The following is a 15,802-nucleotide window of genomic DNA, read 5'->3' on the forward strand; positions in this document are numbered from 1 at the left end:
TGTGTAAAAGACTTGCCCTTCTTGTTCGATGTTAATGGAAGCTAGAATTCCAAATCGAAACCCCTTGCCCTTCTATATTATTCTGGAAATATTGAAGCCTTTAATATAGTAAAAATACAATAACTTAAAACAAATAACCTGCACTATATCTTTAAAAAAAAAGTGGGGAACAAATCATGTAAGTATCCATCATTTCCTAAGGACGAATTCGATTCAAAATTGATTCAGTATACGAATGTTTAAGATTATGATTGCTTTCATGGAAAAAATTATACTCGTAAATGGAGGTTTCACTGTAATATCAAATTCCAATAGCTATGAAAATCTTAACATGGAGATATATGAATGAACTCTGCATTGCAAGAATTTCTTAGACAAGTGAATCGTATTCACATAATTTTAATTACCAAAACACCAATGTTTTTTACAATGAGGAAAATTCCAAGTTCTCTCACTCCAGTTAGTTTTAATGTACATTCTTGTGTCCTTTGGAATAATTGATACTCAGGTGATTCACAAATGTTTACCATGGAATATTTTTGATTTCACACTTTTGGTTAATTACCTCTGAGCTACACAGGATAAGCATGACTAATATGATTTACAATCTAGCATGTACTTTATTGTGAAAGTATTAAGACACATATAATGGTTTAGACGTATAACAATAAAAGTTCCTTGGTATTACCAGAAACCAGTGGTTCTTAGCGGGGGCTGGGGGTGAGATGAAAAGCGTGGTGGGAGTTATTGATTCCATGTGTAATTATTGTTCGAAGGGGTGGGGAGAAGGTTTTCAAGAATGCCATTCAAGAAGAAAACAATTAACTTCAGATATACAAGTACTGCTCATCATTCAAAAATACACAAATTTGATATACATGGTTACAAAATGAAGGTACACAACTTCACAAGATCATGCTACCTAACCATTTTTTGCTACTGGTGAGCTATATTGTAATTGAATCACTCATTTTAGAAACTCCCTTAAGCGCAGAATTTTGAATCTTGAGATACACTTCTAACTGCACTAACTGGTTTCTGTCAAGGGGGGGTGGGGGTGGGGGGAGGATATACAAAAAGTTGTTTTAGTGGGTTTCTGTACCAAGCAAAGTGTCAATACAAATACAAGGCCACAACAGGCAAAATGCTTAACTACAAGAAATCAGTTTTAATTCAATTTTGAACTTTTTGCAGTTATGGGATTCCTGAAATAAATGATTAAATTAAATTGAGGCCTAACGGGACCACTTGCTTCCAAGAGTTAGAACGGGAGAAGCCGCAACTTATATATTTATATATTTTCTAGAAATGAATGATATTGAGATTCTCAGTAGTTTGAACGTGTCTCTAAGTGTAGTCAGTTCAGAATGTCAGATATTGAAATTGTATCAAATTCATGATTTCTTTACAGTTTGAAAATTTCAAATTTCTGTTTATTCCAGAATGGGTGGCACTCAGGAAGATAATGGACCAAGTTCTGTGGTAAGTTGGTTTGGACCCTTCAAGCTGGTTCAGAAATTTAAATGCCAAGGCTCTATTTGCAGCCCTTTTTTTTTAAATACAGAGGTATTTGAAAAAATCAAACTTTGTGTGGCTGTGCTGAAAATACTTTATATCTTTGGTGCAGTTTGATCTAATTGGTCCTTGCACCAATAAAACCAAAATCCAATTTATGTCTCTTTCAATTGCAATTCTAAAATTGAAAAAAAGAATTGTTATAGCATAATGTCTACTTTGAGCAATAATAATTTCACTGATTATTTTCAATTATTTTCAAAATAATCAGGAAGTAAAAAGAAATTCACTGCCTGCCATATACCATTTAAGGAGATCTGCGTGGAGGGGTTAATAAAGTGAAACCACTTAACAACAGTCGCTGATGGGGGGAGAGAAACTTTGGCTGTTGTTGGTAGATCATAGTTAAAAGGTTCAGTATTTCCAGGGCTTGACAAATCCCAGGTGCCAGGTTGCCATAGAGACTAAAAAATTGGCATTGGCTCCTGAAATTTTCTGTGTGATTGACTTGATCTGATTGATCTGTTTTTATGGGACTGAAGACAATGTGAAATTTTCAGAATTTTTGTAACACTTTCCACCAACATAACTGGGCACCAATTTTGTGGAGAGCCTAAAAATTATTTAGTTTGTTACCCCTCAAAAAATATGTTGGCTCTTAAAGTTTGACTAGTACCATTTCTTTTTCGATTTGCAAATGTAATTAAAATCTATTGACTTTTTCATGGTATAGTGACCCTCTTTGGTATTGATAGATATGCTGATATTAGTTCCAAAATTTGGTGTTGTCCTCAAATTGTAATTTAGTAAACACATAAAAAGTTTTATAGGTACCAATGTAATTTTTTTGTAGTTGCCATGGCAACCTGGGCTTTTTCAACCCCTGGACTGTTTTTTCCTAATGTTAGGTAGAATTAAAATGCAAAGAGAACAAAGATTTTCTCATTGTTAGCAATCTAGTAATTTTTAGTAATGAGTGGGTTTGAGATGTGTGTATCTTTATTTTTTTAATTTCAAAATTGTATCATTTTTCAATTTAGTATGACTTTGATGAGATGGATACATCTGAACTGGAAACATTGGATCATGCACAGCAGCCTGTAAATGGTATAGTACAACCTCCAAGTTGTGCACCAGATGGAAAACCTCGTCGCAACACAAATCAGCTGCAGTATCTGCTCAAAGTTGTGATGAAAGCAGTTTGGAAGCATAAATTTGCTTGGCCGTTTCAACAGCCCGTCGATGCTGTAAAGCTCAAACTTCCTGTAAGTTTAAAAGTTTAAATTCTTAATCAATAAGTTCATGGTTTTTTGTACTTTCTGATTTACTCTGAGCTTGTGAGGAAATAATTGTGTAAACAAATATAGTCTCGTGTGGCTTCTGTTTTCTTGTAGATAGAAAAACAAATCATTTTCAGGGTATAAAAGTATATACAAAGTATAAACATGATTGGATAAATTCTGAAATAAAACAAATAATAAATTATAAAGAAAAACTATTAAACTCATAGGCATGACATTAATAATGTACAGAAATACAAAGAGTATAAAATTTAATACCTTGCTGAAACAAAAAATCAAATTCGTCAAAGAACAATATTTTCAAAATGAATTTCTTAAATGTGGCAAAAACAATAGAAAACAATGGAGACTAGTAAACATGATTGTTAAGGGGTCTCAGCCATGGATTGTTTTACCAGAATCCCTAAATGATGTTAAATTGGCTGAGGATTTTAATAGTTTTTTCATCAACACAGTTGAAAACATTTCTACCGATCTAGATGTGCATATGGATCATATTACACATTCCGAAAGAGATTTAATGGTAATCGGCCCAATAAATGAAAAAAAATTACAAATAGCAATAAATAGTTTGGATAATAATAAAGCATGTGGTATTACTGCAAAGATATTAAAAATAGTGTATAAATATCATTCTAAATTCTTACTCTATCTTGTAAACATTTACATATTAGAAGGGAAATTTGTGGAAAAATTAAAATACGCAATTGTGTGTGTGTGTGTGTGTATAAAACCCATCTATAAGACCAGAAATAAAAATAACTTAACAAATTTTCGCCCATTTTAGTTTTGCCCATATTCTCAAAAGTAATTGAATCAGTTGTTAGAAAATCTAATTCTCGGTTTTCTTGATTCAGTTTTTTTCCGAGTTCGCAGTTTGGTTTTCGAAAAACATTAATATAGAAATGGCCATTTTAAAATTCTCTGAATATATCTACACTGAAAATAATAAAAACCTAGCCCTTTTCTTAGATATAAAGAAAGCGTTTGAAAATATCGATCATGATATATTAATGAAAAAATTCTACAATGCAGGTTTAAGGGGGGAAAATTTTTAACTGGCTAATTAGCTAATGAGTTATCTTGAAAATAGAAAGCAAGCTGTTAAAATAAATAATACAATAAGTGATCATAAGATAATAAGAAAAGGAATTCCTCAGGGATCAATTTTAGGACTATTGGCATTTTTGGCATATATGTTACCGCTAAAGCTTGAAAGCCATTAATGTGCACATTACCTAGCTTCTGCAGATTAATTGATTTGATACCTAGATAATCTGTAGAATTATTGATTTCTGCACTTTAACGGTAACATATATAAACTATATTCATTCTTTGCACTGCATGGAAAATTAGCTGCATTTTCCGATGATGCTGCATTGAGCATATCAGCTTTAAATGATCAAGTATTAAAGCAATATACAGAAGAAGACTTGAATCGAATTCAATATTGGCTCTATAAAAATAAACTCCAGTTGTATGAAATAAATAAAAATAAACTCCAAATTGTATGGATGAGCTCTGCGATTGCCCTCAAATAGAAAATACTGAAACCTTCACGTATTTAGGAATAACATTAAGTAGAGATTTGAAATGGAAAAATCATATAGAAATGATTAACAATAGAATGAAATATCATAATATAAGAATGTAAAATCTTCGAAATATTATAATATAAGAATGTAAAATCTTCGAAATATTATAATATAAGAATGTAAAATCTTCGAACTATTATAATCTAAGAATCTACAATCTCCGAAATATTGTATCAAATTTTTTTTTAAACTATTTACAATGCATGGATCCTGTCCACTATTCATTATGGAATTTGTGAATCAGGAGGAGATTATGACTGTAATATCCAATTACTAAATAAAACAATAAAAAAAAAGTTTAAATATAATCAGGCCTAATACTCATCATCCATCAAATATCCAAATAAATGACTACTTATCAAATGTCCTTAAAACTTATGTTCATGTCAGACTATTACTCTTTCTATTCAGAAATACAGATTGGTTTAAAATAAGACAAATTCAAAGAAATATTAGAAATAACTGGATCCAATTTCAAATAATTCTTCTTCCTCGTAAAACTATAATAAAAAACAATTTATCTATTTAGGACCAAAAATTTACAATACCTTGGATTCATACATAAAAAATGAAAAATGCCTAAAAAAATATAAAACTCTGATTGAAACATATCTGAAAAATACGAATATCATAAATTGTATATAAAGTTTTAAGACAAACCAATTAATACATACTTAAAAAACTATGGGGGCAATATACTTGTGTGTGTGTGCACGTGTACACATACGTGTATATATAAAACGAAGTGTTGCCATGAGTAAACATTTCGGTGTTATTTTCACGGATCTGCCCTGGATGAAAATAGGTCCCTTGGGAGATCATACACTTGTATTCAGTTTGTGTGTAGTTTATGTGTTGTGTGTTGTTTCTGTTATGTCATTGTATGTATTTTATTCATACAAATAAAAGCCATTACTCTGATTTAGAAAAATAATAGTGGTGAATAGCATGCGCTATGATTTGTATGTTAGTATATACAACTGGAGGTGGTAGATCTTTTAACAGTTCTTTTTGCTTTTTTTTATTTCTGCATAGATTTGCATAAACTCTGAAATCTGGACTTGTTTTAGTTAAAACTCTTGACTTTTGATGGACACTTTTTCATCAAAACTCAATTTTGGTTCCCTTTTGTATGTTGCAATCACAGTGGGGAAAAACTGTATTCCGTTAATTTATTGCAAGTTATCATTACTTGAGCACAATGTTTATCTACATAGTCTCCCAAATTTTCCAGGAAGATCTTGAATTTCTTCTACCTTCTGGACTTCCAAAGGGTTCCTAAATTTCTACAATTTTACCATAATTGAAAAACAACCCATACTTTTTGGAAAGAATTGACACAGAATTTCCTTGGGGTAGAGTATTGCTTCTGGTCTTCTTCTCCCAAAATGATATCTCATGGATCACATTAGTTGTGAAATTTTTGTTCTCTTGAAGTTTTTTTAGGGCAGTGATTCTTAAACAAGATGTCCATGCTTTCCTTCCCTAGCAATTATTTTCCTGCAGCTTCATTTTCCTAGTCGTGTATTTTTACATTTACCAGTGGCTTTGCCCAGCCAACATTAACATGCTTTTCCATTATTTATAACAGCTTTATATGCTTTTACTTTACTTGCAATCATATAACAGTGACATTCTCGTCTCTTGTGATGATAAAAGTTTTACAAATTTCTAATTTTTGGTAAAATGTGAAATATTTCGTTCTTTTTCCTACAAAAACATGACCAACAACTCCTGCCATTCCTTAAGATTCATAATTGGGAATAATAATTTCTTAAGATTGTTAAAATTTGCATATGCAGATTATACAATGAAATTTTTTCTCACAATGGTGAAATTCATATTTGCAAATTATACATAGGAAATTTTACTAGTTGTATTTACTAATTTCAGAGTTCATGGCATATTAATAATAGATATATTGCATCACATCATAGCTAAACATTGAAGCTATCTATCATCATAAGAGAACTAGTCTTAACAGTTTTTTTGTCTTATTTTTCAGGACTATCACTCCATAATCAAATATCCAATGGATTTCAACACCATCAAAATGAGGCTTGAGAACTGTTTTTATTATAAAGCTCAGGAGTGTATAAAAGATTTTAAAATGGTTTTCATCAATTGTTATAGGTACAACAAGGAAGGAGAGGTAAGGCTCCATTTATTTATTTCACTCTAAGAGGGCTTACAGTGTGTCTACCATCCCCAAAGCACAATATGAAGAAATCTGTGACATGTTCTGCAGGCAATCTGGAAGAATTTAAAAAACACAATTATGGGAATTTTACTGCAGAACATTTCCATTCAGCTGAGTGCTTATTGTGAAACATTCTTTTTTGGGGTCTACCATTATGGGAAGTCACCAAATAAGAAGAAATGTCAATTTTTTTCTCGAATTGATTTTTTATTTTTTAACTGCAAGTTTCAGTGATCAATTTTATCACTGAAAATCATGGCCCCTCATCCACTTCCATCACCAAAACCAGATAGATATCTATAATCGTGCAGTGGTGATTGACCAAAGATTTTTTTTTCTGGTTTTTTTCACTTTAAAGCATGAATGTGAATAGATTTACTTAAAAAAAAGTCACCAGAGAGTTAGTGGCAGAAACCAACCAAGGTGTCTATTGTTGATTGTCATTGCCCCAAATCTTGACAAAATGCTTATTTTGTTGGAAAAATAATGAGTGTTAAATCTCCAATGTTGCCAAATAAGTTAAGGAAAAGTCAGAGTTTTACTTTTTGGTATGTGGTACACTTTGTGGCTTAACTTTTCCTCTCTTTGAAAAATTTTGGCATTTTTGAATTAATCTTTTTATTCTCCAACTAATAAAAGTAGAAGCATATTTGTGTGGCATGTATGGAAGGGTTGAGAATCAAAGTGGTCTAAGTCACTCGAGTGCAACATTACATATCAAAGTGTTCTTTCCTGAAGGCTCCCGATAAAATCAGTTTCCACTTGAAAGGATTTTTTTGTTTATAAGATACTTTAGATTCTGATGTGTCTTGTAAGCAAAAAAGTATTGAAGAAAAAAAAACTGATTTTTTTGGGAGCTTTCAGGAAAGAACACCTTGTTATGAGAAATTGCAATCCAGTGACGTAGACCAGCATTTGAAATCATTGGTGGTCCACTGGTCCAAGACCACTAATTAAACAATTGGACCAACGGGAAAAAAAATTGTGTTGGTCCGCAGGACCGTCAAACTGAAAGATACCCAGGCCATGTCGCCATATGGCAATATCGGCTCATTGTTCTCATGGACTGGATACCTCTGGCAATTTTTTTATAAAAAACATGCATTATAAAATATTTACAATCATAACTATAAAATCATAATCTAAGTATAAAATCAGTTACAAATATACAAATACAAAGCCACAACAGGCAAATTGCCCAACGAGGTGACTGACATAAGAACATCATGGATCCCCGAGCCATTTTTTGGAGGCCCTACCTACTACTGCTACACCCCGCGAAACCCCCAACGAATCGGTACATGCGGGAATGTGCGTGTATGTGTAGTGAAACCTGACGTGAAGTTTTTTTTTTGTTTCTCTGTAATGCTTGTTATGTGTAGTGCTGCCATCTGCCACCAGTTTTTCTAACTATGAGTGAAGTGTTATGATTGAATGATTTATCGTTGTAGGACTGTTGCTCTTTGTGGCGAGACTTTTTAACGGGGAGATCGGCTCGCATTTGCGCCTTGAAGTTGGGAACCACAGAAAACCAACTTCAGCCGACCACCACTGTGGGGTTCGAACCCGGATCCTCGCATCGCGAGTCCGTCACTATAACCCAGGGTTGTTTGGTTTAAACCACGTTGGTTTAAACTATGGTTTAAACCTTGGTTTTAACCAAATGGTTTTTTTAAAAAAACCACTTTGGTTTTTTTCAAAAAATCAAATAAAAGTTGCCTAAATATAAATTTTTTTCCTTGAAAATATCATATTGGTTCATTATTAGCCAAAATGTTTCATTTTTACCACATTTTATATCCTTGGGGTACATTCTGATGGTATATCTTTAAATGACATAAGATTTTATAAGTGGTTTTTTTCAAAAAGTCTCATAAAAGTGGCCAGAATATATATATATTTTTCATATGAAGTATCTTAGTCATTTAAAGTTATATATAAAAGCCTAAATTTCTCATTCTTACAACATTTTCTAACCTTTGGCTACATTCTGATGCTCTATCTGTAGCAAATTCATGAATAAGGATTGCATCACACATGTAAATAAAATGGTGTATTATCTCACAGGGTTTTTTTTTCCCTTCACAAAGAAGCAGCTACAGTAGTGGCACCATCATGCTAGGGGCAGGTGGTCCTATAATCCAATAAAGACACCAGCTGTCCTTAAAGGACAGACTAGTGTACTAGTTCTAACATTACCTCACATACATTTTCATTTTCTTTCCCATAAGAAGTAGCACATCTCCTACTGTATATCTCCCAGTCTTAATATTCTCTCTCAATAGTTGTTTTTTTTATACTTTCACACAGACACTGTTAAGCCCAATTAATCAAGGTTCTACTGTATAGTAGTAACAGATTTCCGAAAAATAATCAGCTATATACAGGGTGATTATAATTAAAGTTTTGATTCCAAAACTATACAATAAGTACTGATCAGAATGACTTGAAAATTTGCATGGATACTCCTGAAGCAATGGAAGTTTCTTTCGCAAAAGCAAAAAGTGTAAAATGTGCAAGTAGACGATGCTGTACTTGGCCAGCAGTATAATCTATTTTGTGCAACCACATCATTTCGGCACTTCCACAGCATCAGTGTGTGGATAGAACTTCTATCAAGATGCACATTGCAATACCAGCTGCTGAAGACCCATTTTGACAGGATGCACCTTAACCCTTGCAACTTCTGGCTGTGGGGATACCTCAAAATGTTATAAACAGTGGTCAGATTAAGTGGTTTAATAAAGCTGAATTGCAAGCACATCCACATTATGACCATGGAGCATACTTTGATTCTGTTGTTGAACAAGAATTTTTGTGCTTTCAACCTCATAGCCAGAACACGCGGTGGACAACATATTTAACATTTCTTAAGTAAGTTGTAGTTATTTGTTCAATTACTTCGTTTTTTGTGATGTTTCCATGAATTATGAAATTGTGAAATGTTATAATTAAGGTATCATTCTGCCATGACTGTCTATCGTTTCCATTCTGCGGGCAAATTTCCCACATGTTGCATGATATCATTAATTTTACATTTTTAAGTATTTTTTCCCCTTTATCAAATAAAATTGAATTTTTTCAGGAATATTCATGTCAATTTTCAAGTCATTCTGACAATCGTTCTTTTTTTACAGTGTTTTGAAATCAGAACCTTAGTTATAATCACCCCGTATATCGTAAACCATTGCTAATTAATCTGCATTATTTATGCTTCATTAAATACATTATATTCACCTAATTTTTATTACTTTTTGCAAAATAGCTTCCTAATTAAGTATACTGAAAATAACTGGAGAAAAACCTTTATATATTATATGATTAATAATAACATTAAAAGAATTTTCAAACACACAGTAATCCATTGAGTTAAGCAAAAAATAATTAAATTGCAAAAGTTGGTTTTTGTTATGTAATAAATATTTATTGATTAATTAGCATGGGAATAGTGTTAATTACATTAATAAACATTTTATTTTAGTTAATTATTGGAAGTTTGAATGATTTTTCAGATATTTTATTGTTTTTAATGTTAATACTATTTAAAACAAAAAAACCGGTTTAAACCAAAAAAACCCGGTTTTTTGGTTTTTTTCAAAAAAACCGGTTTTTTTACCAACCCTGCTATAACCACTCGACCACCACAGTGGCAAAGTTGCGAGATCACAATCTATATATGCAATTGTAAATCGAGCATATAACCCTATATTCCATATTAAATCTTAATTTGAATATAAAATCCTAAATTGCATATTGAAATCAATAATAAATCTGATATAAAATTCATAACTGATTTAGTCCTCAATTTAAATTGTTCGATTTCCATGGCATTATACCTTTTTTGTACCATCAGTCAGTCTTTATAGTTGATCAATTTCTTTTTTCTTTGTAAACGGCTAGGTGGTGCAGTTTGTGCTTGTGCTATTGGTTGATATGGCATCTGTGGGATCACTTTGTCTTCTATCCATCTAATTATTTTCTTGACTTTATTCGCTCTGCTTTTGTTTTCAAAAATCTCTGATCCAGAGTGTGGTATTTTTAGCAGCGGACACAGCCATGTGCTTTAGATGTGCAGTTAATTTACATGTTGTCAAATAATGGATGGGAGTGCTGATTTCACCACAAAGGCAATGATCTGTTCCTCGTTTTTTGAAGCGGTGAATGTAATTTGGAAAAGGTGTGTGAGATTAGTTATAAAAAATATAAGTTCTCTGCTCCAATTTTTTGCGTTGTATGAAACTTTTGGTACTATTTTGTGGACCAGTTTTGGGCATCATTCCATCGGGTTTGCCATAGATTGAGCATTTCTGTTCTTGCCTTTTGTTTTGCTATAGATGATGATAATATTTTAATTGTGTGCTATTGATTGTCGCTGCTTTTTCATTCTCCCATTCACCCATATGCACTTTGATCCAAGATATGAGAATCTGTAGGCTCTTGTGGAGGACCTGCCAATATCCCTAGCCGTGGCATGAATGGTCATTGTGTTCTGTATTGCGTATATATTTGAAAAGCTATTGCTATAGATTATAATTGCTTATTGGAGCTCTTGAGCTTTCATGGTTGCCATATATAACACTAGTAATTCAGCTTGGAAGATATTATTGTTGTTGTCGTTTTCTAGCTTACTACTTCAGCCCTCGAAGATCTTATGATCTTTTGCCACTGCATATTCTGATGCTGTTCCTGAGATAGTTTTCGAGCCATCTCTGTATATATGAGTTCTTTGGTGTTCTATTTCTTTGTTTTGGTTATTCCCGATAGATACTTGGTGTTGATGCAGGTCCTCCGATGGGTGGATAGTTATTTGTTTTTCTCGTTGCTGATGCTCTTCTGGAGCAAAGTTTAATGCACCAATCACCTACCCAAATGAGAGAGAACCTTTGCCAGATTTATGTGCTATATAGAATTTGGATTCCAAAGCAACTTATATCAAATTCAAGATGGAAAATGGATCAAAATGCAAATCATGTTTGTATAAATAAAAATTGTTAAAAATATTTTAAAACTCAAGAATTCGCAGAAGATTTTTTGCTGTCCACAATTTAAAAACATTTTTGAAATTGAATTCTTGCCTGCTGGGTCCATTAACTGGAACAAGAGTACTGTTATTTGTATTTTTGACATTTATTCCGATCCTTAATGTTGTTTTAATGAGGTTTATGATACTGAGGGAAGGATTATCATAGAGTAAAGGGTTCAAACAATAGGTTTTTTTTTTCATGTTAGCTCTTGGGGGTGCGGTCAACTAGTTGCGTTTCTAGACAAGGTTGATCTCCTCGGTCATCCCCCCTCTGGAACCATACCAAAAGTAGCTGAATATTGTTTGTGATTGGCGAACAAAAGTTTCACTTCCAGATTTTTGCACATGCATAAAATGGCCAATTTGACCATCAAAAGGCTGAATGGGCCCTCATAATTTGGCAAATTTGATCTTTTTGTTCGCCAAATGAAATATTTTGTCATGATTTGGTGTAATGGCGATCAGCAGCGCGAACGTTGTGTGAGAGGCATAAACACAAGATCTATACCAACACCAAATTACTATTCAATTTCAACAAAAAAAATTGAAGTAAAAGAAAAATCACCCTGATGATATAGTATACAAGTTCAGTGTCCACTTTGACGAGATTTTAAAAATTTTATCAGACCAAAATTGAAAATACGAGGGTTGGGAGCATGTGTTTTTTGAATTTCCTCCTGGAGTGGATGTTTTTCAAAGGTTATAGAGGAGAGTCTGTGTCACGTATCACATTTTATATGCAATTTTTGAGAAAACGAAAGTGTATTTGCATAGCCTATTTAGAATATTTGAGTTTTCTCTCAGTTGAACATTTTTGTGCATTTTTTTAGTGATGTCCACTCTGTTAAGGGGAGCATTTTTGCAGTTCACAGGAAAAAAATTGATGAACATGTTAAACTTACATATTAAATTATGAATACCAGTATAATGGTATAAATTACAAGTCTGTGAGAAATAAAAAGCCTTGATTTTGAGTAGCTAAATATATACAAAAAATAAAACTTTTCTATATAATATTTCGAAAACATGAAAAACCATGAAAACAACAAAAAAAATTAAGTTCTTAAAACTATTTTTTTTTCTTTTTTATTAAAAAGCTTATGTAAGAAATAAGATTTTATTATTTTAAGGGATAAAAACAGCAGAAATATTTCTTTATAGCAATATTTGTTTTTGTAACAGAGTGGTCAAAATCCATAAATTTCAGTCATAAAACCCAAAAAATAAAATAGAAAGTACTTATAAAATATTAAACTTCAAGTCTGGCTGTAATTTCAGATCAATTTTATTTTGAAAATTCAACTTTGAATTTTGCATTTCAAAAATGTGGAATGTCCATTTTTGTGGGAATGACCCATATAACCAGTGAGAAAAATGAAAGACTAAAAAGAGCAAAACATATATGTATTGTCAGTTTTAAAATAATTCATGTTTTGTTGCTTGGTAATTGTATATTAGTATCTTACTGTAGGAGAAGCTAATGAATCCATCTGAATGCATAAAATGTACATGATATGGAAAAAAATTGTATGTTTTGAGCTTTTATGAATCAGTTTTTCTTAAAGTGGTTGATGAACTGGATGAGGAGTGGGGGGGGGGATACTTTTTGTTAGAGGGGTATTGAAAGCTTAGAAGAGATAGACAGCTTATATAGTGTTCGAGTTTTGTTGTTTTTAATCAAATTACTTTACTCAACAGGATGTAGTGCTGATGGCCAAGGCAGTGGAAAAACTGTTCAATGAGAAGCTAAATGGGATGCCACCTGAGGTATGTTTTTTTTCATGAATATTACATAATTTTTTCCAATAATTTCTAAAAACGTCTTGACCAAGGCTTAGCAAATCGAAAAGTTTTTAGGCGCCGTCCACATTTCTTAAGAGCCAAGTATGATATTAATCTCAAGAAAAATAGTCCTAAATAATGTTTTTTCGACTTCTCTGGGACTTTATATCCTTTTCTTATGTTAAAAGATATACTGTCATGAAATCAAAAAATTTTGGTCACTCATAGGCCCCAATTTGGCTATTACATATGAAAAATTTTAGGCGCCAACACCAATTTTATAGTTGCCATGGCAATCTGGCACCTGAGCTTTGTTGAGCCCTGGCTTCAGTATTAGAAAAGTTTAATTTTAAAGTATAACTACATACAGTGTTACCTCCTATAACAGATTGTCCATCCAATTGATTTTTCTTCAACTATAAGAATCCAGACCTGCCAACTCTGGATTTTTCACCCTCCTTCCCACTCTCTGGATTTGTTAAAATTTTTCAGGATTTTGGCAGAAAGTTAGTTTTTAATGACTACTTTCACCATTAGGAAAACACCCATAGAGAGCAACCATAAAAAAGTTTTTGTGATCACATTTAAGCAACTGGCAAAGACATGACTTTGTTTACTTATAGTTTATCGGCAATCATTTATCAGAGGATGACCTTGGTTGCTGAAATTCCTATATAATCATTATGTATTCCATTAACAGTTATGTGGCAAAAACAAGTTTTTTCATCAGCAGCTTTATATTTAAGTTTTTTTAATTGAATCCTCTGGTTAATTATGTTGTCAAAAAGAAAATATAAAACTGCTTTTAAGAGTTTGTATACCCAAGATTATCAATCACTGATAGCATCCACGAAAAGAAACACTTATGTTTTATGTAAAGTATGTAGAAGTGATTTCTCTATTCCACAGGGAGAAAGACTGACATAGAATTCTGCTCAGGGGCAATGCAGGACCTGCCTGGGGGAGGGGGGGGGGTGAAACTTTTCGTAATTAATAAATGTTTTGTTTTTTTTGATTGGGTCTATGGATACGCGGGAGGTCCTCTCTCCGAAGAATCTCCAGATTTCTCGATTCCAGAAGTTGGCAAGTCTGAGAATCTGATGTTGAAAGGGAGTATTAGTGTTGTGTTGGAGTGTGATATATGTTTTCATACTCATAAAGATACACCCAGATGACATAATTCATAGATATTCATTTGTAAGTATTGATGAATCATTCCGGCTCCAAGTATTAGAAACATTTGTTAATATTTAGGATTTGAGGTAATATTAAGTGCACTTGAATTTGAATATTTTGCACGTGTTACATGGCACTATAGTTCAAATACTTTGCAGTTTAAAATGGATCTTTGCACTTATATTTAAAATGAAAAGTATTCATTTTATAGTAGATATCATCCAAAACTGAAGTGCAGTTTATTTCATCACTTTAAAATTTATATATTCAACTACAACCTAATTAGAGTAGCTAGTTATAATTATTTGATAATTATAATTTAATAATAAACTAACAAATTAATTTACCAGTATAATTAATTTACTCCAAACAGTGAAAGCCTGTTATAATGAATCAACCAACATGAAGATATTAATTAGTTCCTGGTGCTTATTAATTATCATTTCCATTAATAACTTAATTATATTAATATTACATATATATAATTATTATATTAATATTAAACCATGATAATATATGATCAGTTAATTATAATTAACTGATCATATATTATGCTTTAGTATCAGTTCTTTTGAAGCGGCCATAGCTCTCACTATAGTGAATATCTTTATACAAATTCTCACTCAAGATACTGCCACTCACTCATGACATTGCTAATTAGTTGTTTAATTTTTATTATGTCAACTAATCAATGGCTAATTATGATAATCATTACATAATTCTGTTGGATTTAGTTTTGTCATTGTCAATTAATTAATAATGAACAATTGATTTTACTGTATCATAATTAATTAATGATTAGTAATAACAATAATTGTTGCAAAAACTCAGTTGGATTTACTATTCTACTATAAGACTACCGTTTTAAAGTGCAAAATATCCATTCTAAAGTGCAAAGTATCTTTTTTTAAGTACAAAATTTTTTGTTTTGTAGTGCAGATCATCCAAACTAAAGTGCAGTTAATTCCATCCCTTAGGATTTCCCCAGCATTGTCTATTCATGATGCATTGTAAAATCGTGCATGCATAAACTAACAACCTATACATGCACACAAGGCATATACATTTTTAAGGGGGGAAACACATCAGTGGGATACATGACACATTTTAAAATTGTGCATGCCTGAATGTATGTATATTTTTTGAGAGAAAGAAGCACATCAGTGGAATACCAAAACATTTGCATATTTCTCAGAACACTTAGCATTTG

General features: G+C 32.1%; 1 protein-coding gene across 2 annotated transcripts in view; it reads left to right on the top strand.

Moving 5' to 3' along the window:
- LOC149087758 (bromodomain-containing protein 3-like) overlaps positions 1-15,802 on the top strand; it is a 110,078-nt gene that overhangs the window by 6,021 nt on the left and 88,255 nt on the right. For both annotated transcript variants that reach the window (XM_089231657.1, XM_089231658.1), the window contains exons 3-6: positions 1,443-1,482; positions 2,556-2,780; positions 6,417-6,563; positions 13,333-13,401. In XM_089231657.1, the coding sequence (XP_089087783.1) occupies positions 1,443-1,482; positions 2,556-2,780; positions 6,417-6,563; positions 13,333-13,401 (481 nt within the window). The remainder of the gene's footprint in view (positions 1-1,442; positions 1,483-2,555; positions 2,781-6,416; positions 6,564-13,332; positions 13,402-15,802) is intronic.

The sequence above is a fragment of the Pholcus phalangioides genome, unplaced genomic scaffold (assembly GCF_987345545.1).
Source record: "Pholcus phalangioides strain wild (caught in Gottingen) unplaced genomic scaffold, Ppha-v1.0 ptg000004l_1, whole genome shotgun sequence".
NCBI classification, from domain to species: Eukaryota; Metazoa; Arthropoda; class Arachnida; order Araneae; family Pholcidae; genus Pholcus; species Pholcus phalangioides.